The sequence below is a fragment of the Pectinophora gossypiella genome, chromosome 5 (genome assembly GCF_024362695.1).
Source record: "Pectinophora gossypiella chromosome 5, ilPecGoss1.1, whole genome shotgun sequence".
Taxonomy (NCBI): domain Eukaryota; kingdom Metazoa; phylum Arthropoda; class Insecta; order Lepidoptera; family Gelechiidae; genus Pectinophora; species Pectinophora gossypiella.
The window spans coordinates 9,049,593-9,070,720 of NC_065408.1; the positions used below are offsets into that span (position 1 = coordinate 9,049,593).

Consider the following 21,128-nt stretch of genomic DNA (forward strand, 5'->3'; position numbering starts at 1 on the left):
CTACTTATCCATCATCTAATGATGTCAAATTCAAGGTAGAGATAAGGACTATGTAATATTCATAAAAGTATAGGTAAAGTAAGAGCTGTAAAATTAGTTACAGTTTTGATGTTGCAGTGAAAGAGACGGATTTTCTATCGTCATAGTTATAATAACATAAGCTCACGTCTGTATTTCCAATTGGGGTAGCTCGAGGTCAAGTGTAGCCATTCCACCCATATTTCAACGAACTTTATGTTAGTCCAACGAAATAAGTGACTGAAGAGAGTGAAGTGACACTCACTGTCGTATTAAGTGCCAACCACCGCTTTGATATTATTATAGAAAATTAGAAATTAAATGAATTAATATAATGCCTTTGACCGCAGATTCGAGCACTCTGAAGCGCATGCTAAAGCCAATGCCGTCGACGGAAAGTCCAGTGACGTCACCGGAGATGGGGCGCAGGCGCTACGGCGGCGCGGCGCCCTGCCCGCCGTCCTGCGGCGCCCACGGCCGCCACGCGCCGCACGCGCACCACCCGCACTACTCGCACGTTGTCAACAACAACAGCCGGCAGAGCTCTCAACGGTATGCAATACATGCACAGTATTATCCTCTACATCATATACCTCGTATAACAAATGGACAACCAATCTCTGTAAAAAAAGCTTCGTGTACTGATAACTGAATACTGATATTCCGCTTTATTTGAACAGCCATAACATTTTAATTTGAGGGAACGAACTTATATTATTATCTACATAACATAATGTATATGTATTTACAACACGGTTCAGACTATTACGGTGTAGATGTTTTTTTTAGAATTAGCAAGTGCGAATCTATTTGTTTATGGGATGCTAGTGCTCCACATCCATCTTTCTGCACCTAAATTGATGGTCAGTCTAATGTCTATGAACGATGCCAAAAGACCAAATTATGTTAATTCAGTATGTTGTCCCCTCTACTAGCTGCAGCGTCCTTACCGGGTCCATGTTAGTACTACAATACAAAGAAGCAGTAGTTCCGATAATTGATAGTGTTGTAATAAATTATTCAACTAATAATTGCAATAGTTTCAACCACACAACATATTTTGTACTTAAATAAAAATTATTGGCAATCAATTAAGGTATTGAATTTAACAGACTCATCGTTTGCGTGCTTATTGCACAATTTGTTATAATTGACGTTTACAATACGTACATATTCATAAGCGTGAATATGTATGTATTCACGCCTATTTCACACCGAGATAAGTGGAGAGTATGGAATTTCATTTGTTTCGTTCCTAACAATTAACACTTCTCTTGCTTCCTCTACGTCCATCCACAGTTTCACACTCGCGCCGATCCCAAGTAGACCGTACTTGAACCCTTTTTAAAGACAACCTCAAATTTGTCAATGGGCGTTTACAAAAGTATTACAAATCTCTAGTTGGCGTCTAGTTGGATGTGATGAAGTATGTTTCTGATTATTTGACAAATTGTATTCTTTTTTCTATTACAAATTCACTGTAATTAAACGTGCATGATGTAAGAGCATTTATTTCCCAACAGGCGCGGCGTGGGCGTGGGAGCCGCCCCTAGCGGGTACCCCGGCCGTGGACTGTATCTGGAGCTGGGTGGGGGCGGTGAACGTGACATGTCGCCCCCTTCGGACAACGTCATGTTCGACAACCAATGCTACGCCACCACGCCGTCTTCCTCCAATGGCAACTCCGACCAGGAGCCGTGCCAGCGCCGCGACCGCGATCGTGATCCGAGGCAACATCATCATACGGTCAGCATTCTTCTATGGCTTTTTGAGTATTTTGAATATTAAATTTTGAATAAAAGGCCAAAATGACCGAAAAAGAAAATTTTAGCAAGAGTTTATCATTTAAATCTTTTTGAATGATAATTTTAAGATCCAGTAGTGGTAGATATTATGTCATTCTTTTCCACGCATGGAAAAAATATCCTGCAAGAGTTTCAGTTTCAGTTTAGTAACGTAGTACTTTATAAATTCTACGGATTAATCACGTACTTATATAAAAACAAAAGGCAGCCTATATATGTCCCACTACTGAGCACAGGCCTCCCTTCAATCAACCGGAGGGGGTATGGAGCATACTCCACCACGCTACGTAACGTTACGTAATCCAAATAAAAAGGCATGTCGTGAACAGTTAATACACCTTCATAAATAAATAATCGGCTCATGTGTTTACGTTCTCTGCAACGCAGTAGCACTGCTATAATAATAGCCTATCGTCCTTGGTTAGAATGAGAATGAAACAAACTTCACATTGCTTGATTGGTGGTAAAGCACACAGCTTCAAATTAATTGGTATTGTCCGGTTATTTGATTCACTTCACTAGCCTCTGGTTGTTCAGTTCATTTCAAATTTAGAACACAAAAACAATAGGCTATTTACTTATATTTAAATAAAAAATAGCAACAGAATTTTAATGTGTGGAAGCTTCGATGAATGACGATGAATAAAACACAGAAAGATTCATTTGTTTATCTTACCGTGCTGCATTGCAGAAACCAAGCAAGTGATTGTCGTTTCACATTGTTAACACGTGATAAACTTCTATAGGAGCGATGGGTTGGACACCTACGGATCATATCCATATTAGGAATGAAAAGTGTCTGCAAGTTGTCCTACCGTGATTACTTGTGGCTCTGTCCCTTATTAGGGATTTCTGGTGTGAGTTTATATCCTTATGTAGAAATAGCAAGAGGATAATCGTGGCGTAGGTATATAAGACGCCCCAGGTTAAATTGTTTCTTGCTGGTAGGTATAGATCACACATGAGTGAGGTGAGTTTATATATTTGAATGTGGACATGTTTGTCGCCAGAAGCCCTGCCTCTCGCGGCAGGCGTCGCAGTCGAGCGCCACCCCAGCGCCAGGGTCACCCACCTCGCGGCTCCTGCTCGAGTATGAGATGCACCTGCGCAACACGTTGGCCAAGGGCATGGATGCTGAGAGCTACAGCCTGCATACCTTCGAGGCTTTGCTCAGTCAGAGCATGGAGGACTTAGGTGAGATACTCATCTACTTACTTATACATAACACGACAGACAAAATACCACATATCCCGAGAAATGCGTTTCGGAGATATGTTACCAAACTTGTATTGGGTTGGTTTTCTCTTCGCGGGTGGAAAGGTCAGACAGGTAGTTGTTTCTGTAAAAAACCGGTCCTGTCCAATCTTCAGATTAGGTAAGCGAACCCCATAAAAATGTGACAACGGTAGGGAAGAGGACAGTCGAAAATAATAGAATACAAAGAAAACCAACACTACAGTTGTAGTTGCAGAATTTTGTTTGAGATCTGATAGGATCCTCTTTTCGAGTGGGTCGGTGACGAATTGTATTCAGTCAGTAAGAGTAATGATTGAGCTGCCAAAGGCGCCTGTCTAAGCTTATTTAACGACCACGTTACTGTACATACTTGTAAATAGTAAGTCGGGACCACCAGCTTAACGTGCCGTTCCAAGGCACGGAATAGCTTTACTGCCCATCAGGTGATTCGGCCTGCCATATACTGGTTTAAGATATTTATTTCCCATAAGATATACAAAGTAAATTAGAAATAGTTTCATATTATTATTAACATGTCTCTACCGGGAATCTAAGCAACCTAGAAGGGACTGAAATTTGTAACCACTAGAGCATGGCACATAAGCCGTTAATCTAATAGGATGAATAAGTTTAATTGTTATACGTAGAACTTAGACTACGTAACGCAAATGTAACTAATATTGTGCAAATTTTGTTGATCATCGCATCCCTATAATCTAAAATATATCTACTTAAAGCTGTTGCCTCAGAATATTATGCTATGCCTTAGCTGTGACTCTAATAGTGCGAAGTATACTGACCTTGGAGGAGCTCGGTGGCGCAGCGGTAAACGCGCTCGGTCTGTGATTGTTGAAGTAAAGCAACTTTCGCAGAGGCCGGTCATAGGATGGGTGACCACAAAAAAAAAGTTTTCATCTCGAGCTCCTCCGTGCTTCGGAAGGCACGTTAAGCCGTTGGTCCCGGCTGCATTAGCAGTCGTTAATAACCATCAATCCGCACTGGGCCCGCGTGATGGTTTAAGGCCCAATCTCCCTATCCATCCATAGGGAAGGCCCGTGCCCCAGCAGTGGGGACGTTAATGGGCTGATGATGATGATGATACTGACCTTAATTGGTTCATTGTGATTTCTCAGAGCATTATAACACGCTGAACCAACTTTTGATCCAATTTTAGCCAATTCATCTTTCCAATTAAGGTGTGAATCAATGTGTGTAACCTAAGAATTTTACCATCATCATCATCTCCCTAATGTTATCCTGTTTTATAGGGTCCGCTTACCTAACGTAACGATTTGAAAAGTCCAGTCTTTTACAGAATACCAATCTGTCCTCACAACTGAAGGGAAAACCAGCCCAATACAGGTTAGGTCGCACGCATGCCTCCGAAACACATTTCTCGGGAATGTGGGTTTCCTCACGGTGTTTTCTTTCAACATTGCGCGCATGATAATTATTTATGATCTACACAAGAATTCTAAAACAAATTCGAAAAAGATTCGAACTTACGACCGCATTGTGTTCTTCCAACTGGGCTACCATAGCTCAAAAATACAAAAACTGTTTGTTATTACTATTACGAATATATTTTATTATGATGACGATAAAACTATAAATACGAAATACAATTATCTAAGGGCCTTAAAAATAACATAGCATAACAAATACTTTATTGCACCCACACGAAATACAGGAATAAAAAACAAAAGAAGAATGTCTTAAATACCTGCCTTTTATGTAATTCGTGGCTGACTTTGCAAAATGACGTATCTGCAATGTTTTGCTAAAATAATTTGTGTCTTATTAGCAATAGCAAAAGATGCTAATCAGATTTGTCAAAAATTTCAGATACGTCAATAATTCGAATACGAATTATTGCACCACATTGGTTTTAAGTACCATATTGTTTTTTTTTTAAATACGATTAATGTTTGTCCAGAATACAACGACAACATGCCGGCGTCTAATCAACGAAGCCCCTACCCATCTAGGCGACGTAAGTATCAAATTACAATTTGATTACCTTGCATTGATTTTATATTTTGGAACACAATAGTAAAAGATCCAATAAATTTGCTACTAGACAACACTGTACACAGCCTAATGAAATATTGAGAAACAAAATAATATTGGAGAAGCACCCAGCACACTGAACATTTTTAATGATTATTAAAGGAAATTACAATTTTGTTCATGTTTTTAATTTGAACCCTATTTTTGTTCTTGAGGGCTGACCCAAGAATCCATTCAGCACTATTTAAGACATCTTAAGGAGGCTGCCATAAGGGATAGAGGTGAAAACATCAGTTATTTATTAGCTATAGCAGTGTCATATTCGGCCTCGTCTTTCAAATGTGCTCCATGTAATCACAGTGCAATCAGTTATATAAAATTAGTGTCACCCTCTATCCTGTATATACTTTTGAAGCCTTTCCTTCAATGTTCCTTACACTTTATTGGCCTTTAGGCATGTTGTTTTGTATTAGTAAACCCTTATACATTAATTATTACAACATGATTGGCATTGTGGTTTACATACTTACATCATCACTATCAAACTATGACAGGAAACAGTTGAACATACTTTTCCTTCCATCTACATTAATCTAGACACATTAATTTGTCTAAATTCAACAAAACTATCAAAACCACAAAAAACTGGATAACTAAAAAGTTTCCCAGATTTTTTGTCATAACATAATCAACTAAATATAGCTCTTTCGCCATCAAGGAAATTGAGGAAAAAAACTTTCTGTTTTTTGTTTCTTAAAAGAACTCCTTAATTGTAAGTCTTCATTGAAGTGGTCTGTTACTTTTTTCTTATTTCGTAAATGGCTAATAAAAAATATTCCCAGAAATTATTTGTGTAATGAAAGTTTGTGATACTGGCCACTTAGATTTTTTTCCCCTGTGTTGATACTCAGAACAGAAAAAGATAAGTAGTATAATTTCAAATTCCGTGGTAGAAAAGAACGAAGAATTTTACTGCTCTTGGTTACGAATACATAAATAGTTCCAGCAATGTGGTAGCTTCTTTATAGACAGGGTCTAATTTGGCTCAAACACCCGCACGTGTATTTGGCGGTACTTATTCGCTACTTCTGCATGGCTACTACCTATGGCTTGACAATGCGTTGCGATGTGTACAGATGTGCGTGTGTGAGCATGTGTCACATGGATTGTTTCGAAGAAGTTGTTACATTGCTTGTAAGTCGCAGAAACTGATTGCTGGCCCACTCTTTAATCATTTCCCTCACAATAAAATATTCATACGTAGCAGACTTGTGACAATTGGTTTATGAACTTTATTTATCATGACACTATTCTTAACAAAGAATCGATTCCCGCGACTTTTAAGTGTATATTCGAACCTTTAATATGCTCATAAGTGTTTAACTGTATTTTAATTGATAAGCTGTACTTCAAGAGCTAATACTTAGTTCATTCTATTCTACCACGTGACTTCCATCAACCCGAGGTGTCTATGTATGTTTAGTGGTGTTGAATGTGTGTGGGATGTTTGATACGGGTTTTGACGTGTGGGTATGTTTTATAGACTCTATAATGACGTCAGGTCCAGCGTCGCAGTGCTCTGGTGGAGGCAGTCGCTCGTCGACGTTGCCCCTGCCGCACCGGCTAGGAGTCGAGCGGCAGCATAGCGCGCGGTCTGACCGCGATGGATATTACAGGTTAATCATAACATTTTTTATTAAGTAATTGTACTTATAACCCTGACCCTGTGATCCCTAGTTTGGTTATAGGACATTACAGGCTGATCACCTGATTGCCCGAAAGAAAGATGATCCGTGCTTCGGAAGGCACGTTAAGCCGTTGGTCCCGTTTACTACTTACTGATGTAAGTTAGTAGTCGTTACATGAGCCATGTCAGGGGTCTTTGGTGGGTCAATAGTAAACCTGACACCAGTGTTGATGAGGTTAGTAATCCACCTCACAACCCACACGATAGAAGAAGAATTGTATTTATAAGAAAATGTTTAGGAAAGAATAGTCTCTGCTTACCCCGATGGGAAATAGGCGTGTGTTAAGAAAAGAAAAAAGTTTTTGACATGAACAGTGTTAACCAAAAGATATGCCCAAACGGGTCCAGCTGAGCAAACGCCAGAAAGTTGACAGTTCATTTTAGTCTAGTGTACGACGATGATTTTCATCTGGTACGTGCGTCAGTTTATATCAGTATCATTAAAAATTGTGGGCACTCATTGTCTTCACTTATTACTTTGTATTTAATTAAATAACAAGAAATTATAATTATCAGAACAAAAAGCAATTACCAAATCGGACACTCATTAGTCTCTACTTGTACAATACGATAACGTATTTTGATGAAAAAGTTCGATGTTCTGTATTTCTGATATTGTCTGTTGTTGCAGTGATCGTAACGAGCTGATGAGGGAACGGGAGAGGGAGAGAGACCGCGGGTACTTGAGTGATCATAACTCAAGGTAAACGTTAATTTAAACTTTTTTTGACATTCATTTGCCGACCAAGCGCCTCCACCCGCATTGGCGTAGCGTGGTAGGGTATACTATATGGAACTGCCGGTTGAATGAGAGGTTGGGGGGGGCTTTTCCCAGCTGTAGAATATAATATATAGGACATTCATGTTATGATTTGTTAATTTACCAACAGACAGATTAATATACTTTCTTACATGATAAAGTTTACCTATTAACATTGGTAGTCATATCCATCTTAGAACTTCGCATCAAAAATGGTTGCAAGTCTTTTTCTGATAACTTAGCTCTGCCACTGCTTACCTGATGAGGGGCTATACTTATGAATTTTTAATAAAGTAAATGCTTGAAGAAATTGCTCTAGCAATAAAGGCCGCTCAAGTTGTACTGTATTCATGTGTTGGGTCTGTTTGTTAAAATTATGTGCAATAAAGTGTATTTGATTTAATTTTATTTGAAAGTAGGCATTCAGGAAAGCTTAACAAGAAATTGAAGCCAAATGTATGAGAAACGAGTTCTTTACCATATGGCTCTATTAGGGATAGAAATGTAATTATTTTTAGTAACAATATAGGTAATTAAAGTAAGTTGTTGTTGCAGGGATCGTGTGCGGGACAGAGATCAAGGATACTTGAGCGACCATCAATCAAGGTAAGTGCTAATATTGTCACTCCTTGTGGTCGCTACGCGTCTTCAGTATTTTATACAGGGCGTTAGTGACATCGTAACTAATACATGGAGGGATGATTCAGACCATGATTCTGAGTTGATACCAAGTGAAATTTTCCGTCGCAAAAGTATGGAACGGAAAATAATTAAAAAAAAAACACTAAATTTTTTATGAATTTTCCACAAGTAAGAAATACTGAGAGGGATGATTCAGCTCATTATTTTGAGTTAATATCAAGTGGAATTATCCACCGCAAAAGTATAGAATTGAAACTAATTTAAAAAACTAAAAAAAACTCAGAATCATGATCTGTATCATCGCCCTCAGTATTCGTTACGATGTTACCAACAATCTGTATAGCTTTCATGGAATTTGTGTCTACATATCCTCGCCTTATAGTGAAAATTACGTAACCCTCTTATGTAAAAATTACATTCTGATATAATTTTCACTAACAAAACCGCGATTTCTTTCAAGTAATTTAAATTCGACTTTTACCTGGATTGAATCACTTTGGAATGATGTCCGAATGCCGTCATCTCCCTAGAGCATTATCCCGTTTTTCACAGGGTCCGCTTACCTAACCTGAAGTTATGACAGGTCCAGTTTTTTACAGAAGCGACTGCCTGTCTGACCTTCCAACCCGCGAAGGGAAAACCAGCCTAATACAGGTTATGTCACATACCTCCGAAAATGCGTTTCTCGGGAATGTGGGTTTCCTCACGATGTTTTCTTTTACCGCTGAGCACGTGATTTATGATCTAAACATGAATTCGAAAACAAATTCGACAATCATTAGTTTAGGCCTGTGCTGGATTCGAACCTGCGACAGGTAAGCCTTCTACCACGGCTTACCTATAATGGTGTTCGAATATGATTTTTTCAAAAAGGCGCTTACACGTGGTTTGTGTTTTAGGGCGACGATATAGAAATGTTAAAAGTATTTATTATTTATTAATATTTAAGTTCTTCAATCACAATGGTATTGTAGTCCTTTAAGTTTTTTGATTCCTTCGTCGAGAATAATATATTGTTCTAAAACACAAGTTAGAAAACTTCATAGAATAGGTACCTACCTACAAGTTTAAATTGCCTTTTAAGCTTTTCAAGAATTAGTTTTCATCCTTCAATAATACCCAACTTTATTTTGTCTACTTGGTATAGTAAATTACATTTTATGTTCTTAAATACATACAAACCAGAGTAAAATCAATATTTTCATCCTATCAGCGAACACCCTCGGACCTTGTACTCAGTACTTTGTAACAAAGCGCGCCATCTACGACTCTACGAATATTGGTGTCTCTACATTGTGCACATTGCTTTTTAGTTCTATCGTCTGCCACTAGATGGCTTTAGTATCTCAAATACTAAAGCTCAAGCTTAGGGAGTATGTTTCGCGTTCGGAGTACCCAAGTACATTTTACTGAAACAATTTAGGTACAATCCGTTAAATTAGCTCTCGGTAATCTATCTTATCAATCATAGTTATCCCTATCACACATGTTTTGTAAACTTATTGATATCGGAATTCAATTGTTTTGGTCGATGAAACAACAATCAGTCCACAATCGACGGCCGTACAATAGGGCTTTTCTTGGTTTTCATGAACAATGAACTCTCTAATGTACGTCAACCGTATTATTAATAGAGTGATAGGACCGACGTATGCGTACCGATTCCCCTCCATTTACTTAGCAGGTTTTTGTGTAGCCCGTACCTTTTCCTTTTCTATCGACGAACAAAGCTCTCCCTTTCTTTTCATACCGTTCTTATTAGGATAGAAATAACATCGATATTGGAACTTAAACACCAATCTATTTTATCAAGGAAAATTTACGTGAAAATCAATTTCATTCGAGGAATTAGGTATCTAAACAGTCGAGAGTACTTAGTATGTCATGTAACAACAACAAATAGTAGTACGCTTTATTGAATTATTTATTTATTAAATAAACCAACAGTTTCCTATAACAAACAATTTTAATTATAGATACTTATATTTCGTTAGTCATAAGCCAATTACAAGTTAATTTATATCGTAGGCACAAGAGTTAAGAGGAACTTTTTATACAATTTATTTTATTTTCTACTATTATAAATTACACAAAAAACAAAATACAGTATTAAGAGTGAGGGTGTGTAGTGAATGTGTGTGTGTGTGTGTGTATTAGTGAATTCAGTAGTTTTCATGCGGATATTTTTTTATGTAACATATTGCTCTGGGAATCCCAGACTCCCATCCGGGAGTGAGTAATCAATGCGGGTTACATTGGTCACTGTTGCTGGAAATACGCTCTGCTAACAAGCAACGTTTACCGAGTACACATATTCGGGAAATTGTATCAACATGTAACGTTTCTGCCTACTCTTTCCTGTTCCTAGTGGTACCTACTTACATACCAATTAATCGACCAACTTTAATATACCTAGAGACCTAGTGTCATACCACTCCCCAATTTATTTAAATTAAAATTCCAAATTCAAAAATATCTTTAATCATTTGGTAACATAGTTACACTTAGAATCGTCATTTTTTGCATAACGAACGTCTCACACGCCTAAAACTACTGCAACGTCTCACAACTTGCATAGCCGGGGGAAAGAAGCTGCAAGAAAAACCCCGGAACGGGGCCCTGGACGTTCTTTAAAAAAACATAATATATTGTCATACAATTTAGTAATTTAGCTGCCTAATATCAGTTCCCAGTCAGTTAATCCCATGCATTCATATCTTCTAAATAATTACTAACCTTTATAACAACCTTTTTTACAAAGTTTCTGTTTAATTACTTACTGTTTTAAATATATAAATACTCTTACACATAACAGAAACATAGCCTTACGCCTGCATCCTCCAATGAGCAGCCATGGTGCTTTATATACACCCACTTGCCCCACTCCTTTTAATTGTAAGTTTTGAAACTTAAAACTCTAGGTTTGTGCGTAATGAATGTTAAGAAAGTCGTCTTATTAGAGTTTTATACAATGCCGTCTTGAGTGTACTTCCTCATAGGTACCTATTAAAGTGATAAATTGAAGTTTTGTTCCGTGTTTTCAGTTCGTCGCATTTTCAATTCATTACCATTTTCCTTGAAATATTGCTTTGATAAAACCGGTTCGGATATTATTATATCGTTGTAGTCAAGACAAAGGCAAAAATTGAATCCAAATATTATTCTTCGATAATGAATCAAAAGAATAACTTTCGTAACAAAAAATGTGTTCAAACGTCTATTGAGAAATATATTTTTAAGTAAAAGTATATATAGTTATACTGGACTGGAAGCTGATACAAAATACAAAGCGTTCGTCTAATTGTTTCTGGGCATTCCATAGAAAACGACTGGGGTATTATGTAATTTTTAGCATTTGGAACCACTCGACTCGGCCACAGCTGAATATTTTGACATTTACGACTTGAGGACTTTATTCACTGGAGTCGAGCATATCATACTGCCAACATTACTTAATACGAAAATAATGACGTCAGCCCTTCCTGGAGTAAACTCGAGTTAAGATTGATGCGCCGCCGTATGAGAAAACCGATTTTGAGCTCAGTTCGAGGAAGACCTTGAGGTCGCGGTCGTCTCAACATAGAACGGCGTCGGGAAAGGTTGAAGTTAACTTCTTAGAATAGGTATGAGTGTAAGTCTCTTTCAATAAAGCTAGTTGTCATCTGGTTAATTGTAGCTCTGCCCACTTCATTAGGCATTAAGGGTGAGAGTTACGTAGGTATGTATGTTTGTAAACGTGTATAGTTAAAGAAATCGATATTTGAAAGTAAACGTATTTTAATATTCAGCTTAGCGATAAAGCTGCTTCTCTTTATCAAAATAGCCAATTGTTATTGACAAAATGAGACAGGTATCTGAAGAACACGCGATGGGTCTATATTAGAATTCATAATTGAAAATACCGAAACTGATTGTACATAATCATTTAAATCCATAAGCATTGATATTTACATTATTAGAATGTATAAATTGAAATCTTTAATATAAATTATTTAAATACGCATAAAAATTAAAAATCGTTAACTTAATACATATACCTTTAAAATGGTTCTCCTATGTTTGTCGTAATGGTTTTTCAAAATAATTTTATTATCACTAATAAACAATTCATCTAATATTTATTTCGTATAATTTGAGTTTGCATAAAAGCATGCCTGCTGCGCGGCTTTTCGGCCCTCAGGCCTCGATGGTCACAGCCAAATCGGCTAAACAAAACAAAGCGACCCCCTGCCATACAGCCTTCGTAACCTATATCAACATTGTCGGAGTGCCACGGATTTCTGTGCTCGCTTCGCTGGCACCAGTTACCGCGATTGTTTCTTGTATGGAACTAATTATGGGTTTTTCTAGTTATGGTTTATAAAATTATGGATCTTCACAATTATGGCAAGTAATGGTAAACTATTTCATATTATATTTTCTAGTTATTATGTAAATTGACATTATGGCAAATCTGTTAAGGACTTTCAAAATAGGATTTTTTACTGTATGGAATATAAGGAACTCCCGCAAGCGATACCATTAGAAGATATTCTATCACGTAAGCCATTCGTAATATTAAAGTCCGTCGAGAGAAATTGATTTCATTTTAATAAGTCGTTAAGTATCTTCAATATGAAATAAGCCTTATTGCCTTAGCTCTGCTTAATTACTTAATCACTTCAAGTCCATTGCTCGGGGCGGCGACGGCCGGAGAAACTTTGGACATACAGCCATACAATCCACCATAACTACGAATAGTTGTTTTATTGCAAACTGTGACGGAACGTGGATAACTTTATATGGTCGAATAATAAACATATCACTGTTAAAACTATGGAAATTGTTAGATGAAGTTGGTCGAGTCGGTTTAATATACCTTACATTAGGTAGGTATTAAGTACGAGTAGGTACGTTAGACCTGCGCGACGTCAGTGTCTACCCCCTAACTAACAAGTCGTAATGTTTAGAAGGCTCCAAAAAGCGTCTGTCGTAGTAATGACCTACCAATATATTTGTCTCGTAAAACCTGGAAGATAACTAAACATACGTCAAATGATCAGTTACTTAATTTGATCTTACTATTTTTGAAGTGTTATAAATTATTTAGTCAGTTTAACTACAAAATATTGTAAAACGAAGGCGTTCCGGGACGTTAAAGAATAAAATTAAAACTTGACGTTGGGAGTTTGTTAGCCACTCAAACCTTCAAACCAAATTATAATCATAAAACTTTTAATATGAAATTTTCGAAGTTCCTCAACTACAGTGCCGCAGCGCAAAAAATGATTAATACTTGCGTTTATGTACTTACCCAAATTACTAATCGAATAACAGCTGTAAGTGACGATGTGTTAGGTATAAAATTATTTAAAACATATTCTGCCTTCGTAGCTAAATAAGACAAAGAGAGCAAAAAATCCATTATGAAAACAATTTTCTCAAGCTTTTATTCTATTTTGCAATATCAATTACTACGTTACGAATTTTTGTATAACGAACGCGTTCTCGGGGGATAGAAATAGGCATTGCCAAGCAAGTAATTCGTGAGTAAAGGCAAAGATGGAAGTAATATAATTTATAATCTTGTTGTTGCCTTAAATTTTGCTGCATAATGTTCACGATAAATAACGTATATTGGCAAAAATAGGACCTCTTGATATTTCAAGTTAACCGCGTAGGGGGGTTAAAGCGCTGCTGTAGATAGCTTTGATGAATGTGTCGCTTGTTGTTATTTTTCATATAGAATGTTATGATCAACAATATAATATATCCCTACTATAAAACCTAATAATCAAGCAGTTTAAAGGGACCGAACTCAAGTATTCTTAATGTTGTAGCTATGAAGATACAAGAATAACTAAGTACCTACTTTATTGTAAGTCTAACCATTCTAAGATTACTCGCAAATATATACGTAGATAAGCAAGTGATGACTACGTATGTCGCTAATTTATGAACACGCCCGGTCCAATAATTTAAATATTTTTCAACTTTCCTTTTTCCAATGGCAATAAAGACAGAGTACAGTCATGAGTAATAACATGTACCCACTTTAGAGCCCTGTCGCACTATATTTGACATTTAATGAGACTTACGGTTTCATTTGTCAAAAAAGTTAATGTATCATGGTATCAAAGTGTATATACATATTAGTGCTCGTGACCGTACTTACTAATTATACAAATAAAAAACAAAACGTTGACATAGCGCAATCCGCTTTACGTCTTTGTTCGTTGCGTCCACGTTTAATGTATTGACCATTTGATATGGCCAGTCTCGCACGCTTCACTCATTACGAGAATAATACTATTAAAACTCCTAATAGATTTAAAGCCGGGTTCCGTTAATCTGACACGTAACAGAAGAATCCCATCGGGGTGGCGAGGAGCGTCCATTTCAAATTAGTTTCTCGGCCGGTACCTATTTATTTTTCATTGTTTACCTCGACGGGGATTTTTGAATCCGATACTTTTACTTCTTCCTTTAAAAAAGCTTTGGATCCGTCGATAACAAAAAGTACAGCCACGTTATGCAATGTCTATATCGTTAAGTAGGTTAACCACCGGCCTCAACTCTCGGTTACGGAAGATAAAAATAGAAGTTAAAGGCTATACAGCTACATCCATACTTGATTGACGTCAGTTACATAAGCAAACGCAAGTACGTCACACCTACGTCACAATTCGCCAGCTCACAACGGATAGATGGAAAAGTAGGTCATGCAGGTTTGCAGGTCACAGATCCTGTCTGTTTACAAATGAAGTATAGAACATTTGGACGAAGTGAAGAAGAATGGTCATCAGTGACCAGCGCAAAGAAAACGTATATTAAACATAATGTTACTTTTTGTACGTACGTACATCAATTGAATTATATATTTTTCATTTATTTATCTAATAATTACAACTATAAGTTATCATATAGGCACATGCCGGTAACTTAGATATATAGAGGGTTTTAGAGTGCCAGGGTTTTGTATGTAACGTCAATCGTGACGATTATTCATTGTTACAGTTTCGTGAGCGCGGCGCGTTGTGCTTCGTGCATCGGGGAGTCAGCACGAGCAGCGTGGTACCGTCACTCGGACGGCTGGCGCGGCGCCGCCCCTCCCCCCGGCCCGCGTCGCTCCCCCTGGGACTCCCTACCCAGCCTGCGGCACGAGGGCAGCCTCCACGACTCTGGTTACCGGAGCAACCGAGCCGACAGCTTTGAACAGCGGTAAGTTCATTTAAAAAAAAAACAATTATGCGCTAAGCAAATGGAATTCCTTAGTCTCTGCTTTCCCCGGTAAGAAATAGCGTGAGTTTATGTATATATGTATATAATTCATCAGTGTTGATTCGGCGAGCACAAGAATTCACAATATCAATTTTAAGACAGCATTAATCAAAGTTGTCGCAGGTTTATCTACTGTCGAATTGTGGCTCGAATTGTGCTGAATGTTTATGTAGGTACCTATATGCATTTTCATTGTTCGCGGCCAGCCTGAAACTCTTTATTACATAAAACATATTTTATTTTTAATTTTATTTGTAATCAATTTCGGCGACGCCAGAGAACTTATATCACAATCGTTTCCTATGATTTTTACTATTACTTGAGTTCTTTATTTTAGCTACTTATTTAAATAAAAATAAATACTATTACTACTTACAGTCATAGGTACTAATTAAAAATGTAGTAACGTAGTTTCAGGAATACTAAGCAGCTATTAGGTATGTTTATATAACGGTCTTTTGGTTGTATATATATATATTTATAAATTGAAATTTTAAATTGTTATTTTTAAATTGTATAACAATACACGGTGTTAATGATATCGTAACGAATACTGATTCAAACCATGACTCAGACTAGAGCCCTGTGCCGAGGATTTTCTTACAACTTCTCCCCAACTATACAGGTTGTGAGAAGCTGCAGTAGTGTTAGGCGGTTGAGACGTTCGTTATGTAAAAAAGGGCAATTCAAAGTGTAACTATGTTACCTATTTTTGCATTTGAATTTGAATCTTTACCAAAAACCTAGTAATGGAGCAGTATTGAAGAAAAGATAATATGTATACAAGGAGTAGCTTCCATTACAAAGTTCTATTTGTATGTAAATTTTCCGGAAGAAAAGCTTAAACAACCTTAGAAAACTCACGGTGGAGTGGTAATTTTTTTATATACTTTAGTGTATTTTCCAGACAAGCATGTGAAAGAACTTTATAATATTTTATTTTAATTTAGTAAGTGTCATAACATGATACACGTATTGTTATGCCCATGTATTGTAATGACATTTACACAGGCATACTTCTTAGTAGGGCGCACAAAGCTGGGTTTATGGAGGAATAGTACCGTAATGACAGTGTCCTTTGTGTCCGATTACGATATACACGGATGAACTTTGGTTGAAATTAACTGTCCGGCCAAGTAGTTAATGCCATCTGCGGCAAATCTACAATAAGTCACGTCAAAAAAAAAAAAAAAAAAAAAAAAAAAAAAAAGGTTGAAATTAATGGACCCCATTCCATATATCACACACGGTTGTGTGACGAAATTTAGGACCTAGAAAATAGTCATCATTTTCCCGCATACCATTAGCGCTTTGTACACAACGAGCAAGTAGAAGCTCAAAGACCTAACTTAGCAAATTGAACCTGTATTTGATTTACATCCTTGACAAAGGACTGAAAGGCATCGAAACTGGAACCCAAATGGAATTCTCATCAACGGCAGTCCTCTAGAACATGCACAAAATGGATCTCGTTGTCTGACAGATCCATTTATAATTTTCTGGGAAAATGAAAATTTCCATTGTAAAATTAAATGAAGTCTGAAAATATTTTTAGCTGGAAATCTTTATTAATGCGAAAATTGCTATGCGGATAAGTGCGGAGTAATATTAATGAATCAGAAAATTCTGAAGTAATAAAGTTAATTATGGTGAGGCGAGAAGAATAAATAAGTGTGGGTAATTGTAAATACGGTTCGGGGGAGTGTGGTAAGGGCTTTAATTAAGAAATAAATTAGCGAGAACGTTTTTGTTTTATGGTTATTGCGTGGGCAGTTGCGGGGTTTATGGTGGGTCCACCTGTGTGGAATACTGATGCGGCTGTGGTTACAGGGGCGTGTTCGACAGGCAAGACAGCGTGCGCTCCGAGTACACCAGCGACCGCGAGTCCTCGCGCTATGGCATCGTGCAGCAAGCATCCATTGACAGCACCGATTCCAGGATTTGCTACCTAACTTCTAGTGAGGTGAGTGCCCATATTCAGGAGGACATATTTGAATGACATCAATCCTTTCGCCACCGCTAATATCACACAGCGCTTTTCAGATATTTAGGCAACAATAACGTATAATTAAGTGGCAGTGTTATATTTAATTCAATATTAATTTTGAATGCCCATCTGAATTGTATCTACTTATATTATTGATAAACAATCGATTTTTAACAAATCACGGTACTTATTCAAAAAATTAAATTACCTAAACAGTTCAATATCAAATAACGATATTTACCATTCAATATTTGTGACGTCAATATTATTTTGATATCTTTTTTATTCTCATCGCTGATAACCAATACAGAAGAAAATAACAGAAACAAAATGGCAAAAGGAATTTATGGGTCAAAGGATGGTATTTCATCTTCAAAGGAATTTCCTATTTTGTTTTTGTCATGGCGGGATGTTCGCTATTTACATGTGAGCGTGGTGAGTATCAACATCAATAAAAGGAAAACGGGGTTTTGATAAACAAACAATACGTAAGGTTAGAATGATATTTTCACTCGTTTCCGCAAACTCCAATTATTCGAGTCTCTTTTCCGTCTTCCGGTAGAACGAGGCATCGTCTCTAGTTTCCTGTATTACACGTATTGCGGAGAAACTGAATGGCGAGGGGACAGATATTTTACCCTTGTGCAAAGTTAAATTAAATCAGCGTTTCACGCGTCGTTTGGCACGAAAGAAAATGATAAAATATTTCATGACATTTATATGTTCCTAAGTATGTCGCAGAAATCGGTTAAAGTTTTCGTGAATAACATTGTAAGCGACGTAAACAACCGGCAGTGTGGTTGGTTACCTACTTAACTGTTACTACTATTCCCGTCCTTAACCATTTTCGTTTATGTTTGCTTCTAAATTGAGTCAAGCATTTCGTATTTTTCTTTTTTTTACATCAGTTGGCGTCAAGTGACGTAACGTTACTGTGTTCAGCAGCTGGTTATGTAAATAAAGCATAATTGAAGTGCGTAGGTGACAGATGTTTCCTATTCCTTGATTATTATTTTTTTAACCTGATCTTCTGTAGATTTACCTCGGATGGCACTTCCTGTTTGGTCGGTCGAATGGGGGTTAAGGGCTCTCAAAACATGAGATTTATTCTTTAGACGTACGATATCCTCGAAAAAATCGAGTGTCAATTTTATTCAACTCCAAATTAAGATATTGCATTTATTTTATTATTCATATTAACGACTAAAAGCTGCTTCTATAATAGCACACATAAGTCTGTCTCAAAGTTAAGATCTTTTCATTAAAACACATGTCAATTTATAGGTAACACACACAGAAAAGTGACGAAGCAATAGTCGTAATGTGGGTAAGATTTTCCGGCAGTTGGTATACGAGACAGCACTACAGCTCGGTACACATATCGGATAAACGTTTAAGGAACACATAAGGGCGCTCGTGTTCAGCGCCCGATCTAATCTGATATCTAATTGAGTGTCTGTAAGCCGCTTCCGATAATACCTGACTTACCAAATCCATCCTTTATGCGGTGAAATTGCATGTACAAGCCCGCATAGCTCAATTATCTCGCGAAACTTTAGCTTTGACTCGAGATGTATTAAGATTAATTGGCGTGATTTAATTGTTATGAACATACCTACGTACAAATAGCATGCACGATTACACAATCTTGGAAACTTCTGTATTCTTTTTATTTATTTATTGAGGAAAGCTAACAGCACGGAATCTTAAATTAATAAATACTTGAGTCCTATTACAAGTTTCCACATATAGAACAAAATCACATCAAAAGAGAGAGATATACAAATTTGAGTTAAATACAGACAACTGCAGTTAAATATACATAAACATCAATGCTGTCATCTCTGCAGAGTCGATTGAATGTAGTGTTGCTCTTACAAGAAAGGATATTTTCCTGTGGGTAGTCCTAGCACTGGGGAACGTGAAAATTGGACGTGGTTTAAGTAGTCTACCCGAAGCGCTGAGCCCGAAAACGAAAATTCTGTTCATTGTGACAGGTCCAATCTATAAATTGCCTCGATTTAAATTCGGATTCTCTCGGTCACGTCTACAAGGGTTGAAAAACGATAGATACCTAGATAGATACAAATAGTCCAGGTCGATTCCTTCAGTTGTTTAATATTGTGCTTGGCTATCGATACACGCGTGCTCTAACCTAATTGAAAATTGCTGATAGGCGATATTGAATATAGGGGATCAACCATTTTATATTTATTTATTGTTTGGAGTCTTGGAGATACAATTTGTCACATTTTTGAGTTTACGCTTTACGTGTTGAAGGCTCAACGTAAACAAACTATCAAACTTTAAATACGTAAATAGTCAACCGTCTAGACTTTTGTAATAAAGGTCTGAAGCAAACATCTACAGGACGCATTTATGCAAAAACAGTTTCATCCTATTACCAACAAAAGCTTCATTCAGCGGACATTATTCAGTCGGTGACAGTAATACCTCTGCAGAACAATGTTACCTAACGCTAAGCCAAACCTGACAGCATGCAGCAGTATGAGAAACAGTCAGAGAGAGCGCCTAGATATGTCTTGTTGATTGCTTTTGTCTGCATTCCATTAGTGTAACGTGACTATAGTATGCATAATGCATATGGAAGGGCAGTTAGGTAGTTGTACAAGGAACGTTGTTAGCCCAGCGAGGTGGCGCGAGGTGGCGCTCGGGCGCGTCCGCCGCCGCTCGGCCGAGCCTGCGCTGCACGCCGCGCCCTCGACGCTGCGCACTGAGATGCTCCAATCGTACCCTGAACGTAGCTAAAAAATATTATTTTGAGGTTAACTTCTCTCGTTTGCAATACAATGAATCGAGACCAACCGTGGTTCCCGAATCTTTAGATACGTCCCTAAACAGACGTCGAATGTCGCGGAAGAGAACTTTGAACCGAAAACTGAGACGATTTGTTTGTGTAAATACAAAGCTTTTACTGTCGAGTGCACGGACAAAGAAGATTACCCTCGTCCTTGCTGCGTTTCGGTCCGATATTGGGATCTAAACTTCATGGTTGTAACAGCAGTGGCTGCAGACTGTTCAAATTGTTGTGACATTATCTATTTTTAACATATCCTGGGTGTCGAAGTGAAGTCAATTCTCAGGCCTATGTACAAGTGAATTGTTGACAAAATAATAATTCTGTTAATAACTACATATGGACGTAATTAGACAGTTTGAATGTTATTTATTGAAGTAGAAGTTCCTGCTTGTATATCGCTTAATCCACCTGTGATATTTCGTGTTGAATATAATAAATGTTGACCTTTGTGTGTTACTTCTAAAGCTGCCAATGTTTACTAGAAATTGAGACTCATAGAGTGTTCACAGTTAAGATTATGCTAATGTTTATGTGAATGTTAGAAGAATTGATTAAAGTTAGTTATAATAGAGACTTTGCTACGCACAAAGGAATAATTATATTATTGTTGGTGTGAAACTGTACACACATAGTAGTATCTAGGGTAACTGAAACAAATCTATTGAAAGTTCGTCAAGCACCAAGTGCTAACATGTTTATTTGGTAACTGCATGGGGGCCATCAAATCAAAATTTGCAGTTTCGTTAAAGGTATTGTTCAAATGACAAGTATTACTTTCCCTTGAGAGTTCCTTTAGTTATTCTAGTCCTGTGTGCCTGTAGTACCTACTCTTGATCTCAGCC

General features: G+C 37.3%; 1 protein-coding gene across 11 annotated transcripts in view; it reads left to right on the top strand.

The window, feature by feature from the left end:
* LOC126366721 (protein still life, isoform SIF type 1) overlaps positions 1-21,128 on the top strand; it is a 95,563-nt gene that overhangs the window by 20,233 nt on the left and 54,202 nt on the right. For 6 of the 11 annotated variants that reach the window (XM_050009931.1, XM_050009928.1, XM_050009925.1 and 3 more), the window contains 10 exons: positions 369-570; positions 1,542-1,764; positions 2,834-3,017; positions 4,996-5,052; positions 5,285-5,350; positions 6,613-6,745; positions 7,448-7,519; positions 8,132-8,182; positions 15,215-15,418; positions 17,309-17,441. In XM_050009931.1, the coding sequence (XP_049865888.1) occupies positions 369-570; positions 1,542-1,764; positions 2,834-3,017; positions 4,996-5,052; positions 5,285-5,350; positions 6,613-6,745; positions 7,448-7,519; positions 8,132-8,182; positions 15,215-15,418; positions 17,309-17,441 (1,325 nt within the window). The remainder of the gene's footprint in view (positions 1-368; positions 571-1,541; positions 1,765-2,833; positions 3,018-4,995; positions 5,053-5,284; positions 5,351-6,612; positions 6,746-7,447; positions 7,520-8,131; positions 8,183-15,214; positions 15,419-17,308; positions 17,442-21,128) is intronic. The other 5 variants (XM_050009927.1, XM_050009935.1, XM_050009926.1 and 2 more) reach the window with 4 other exon arrangements.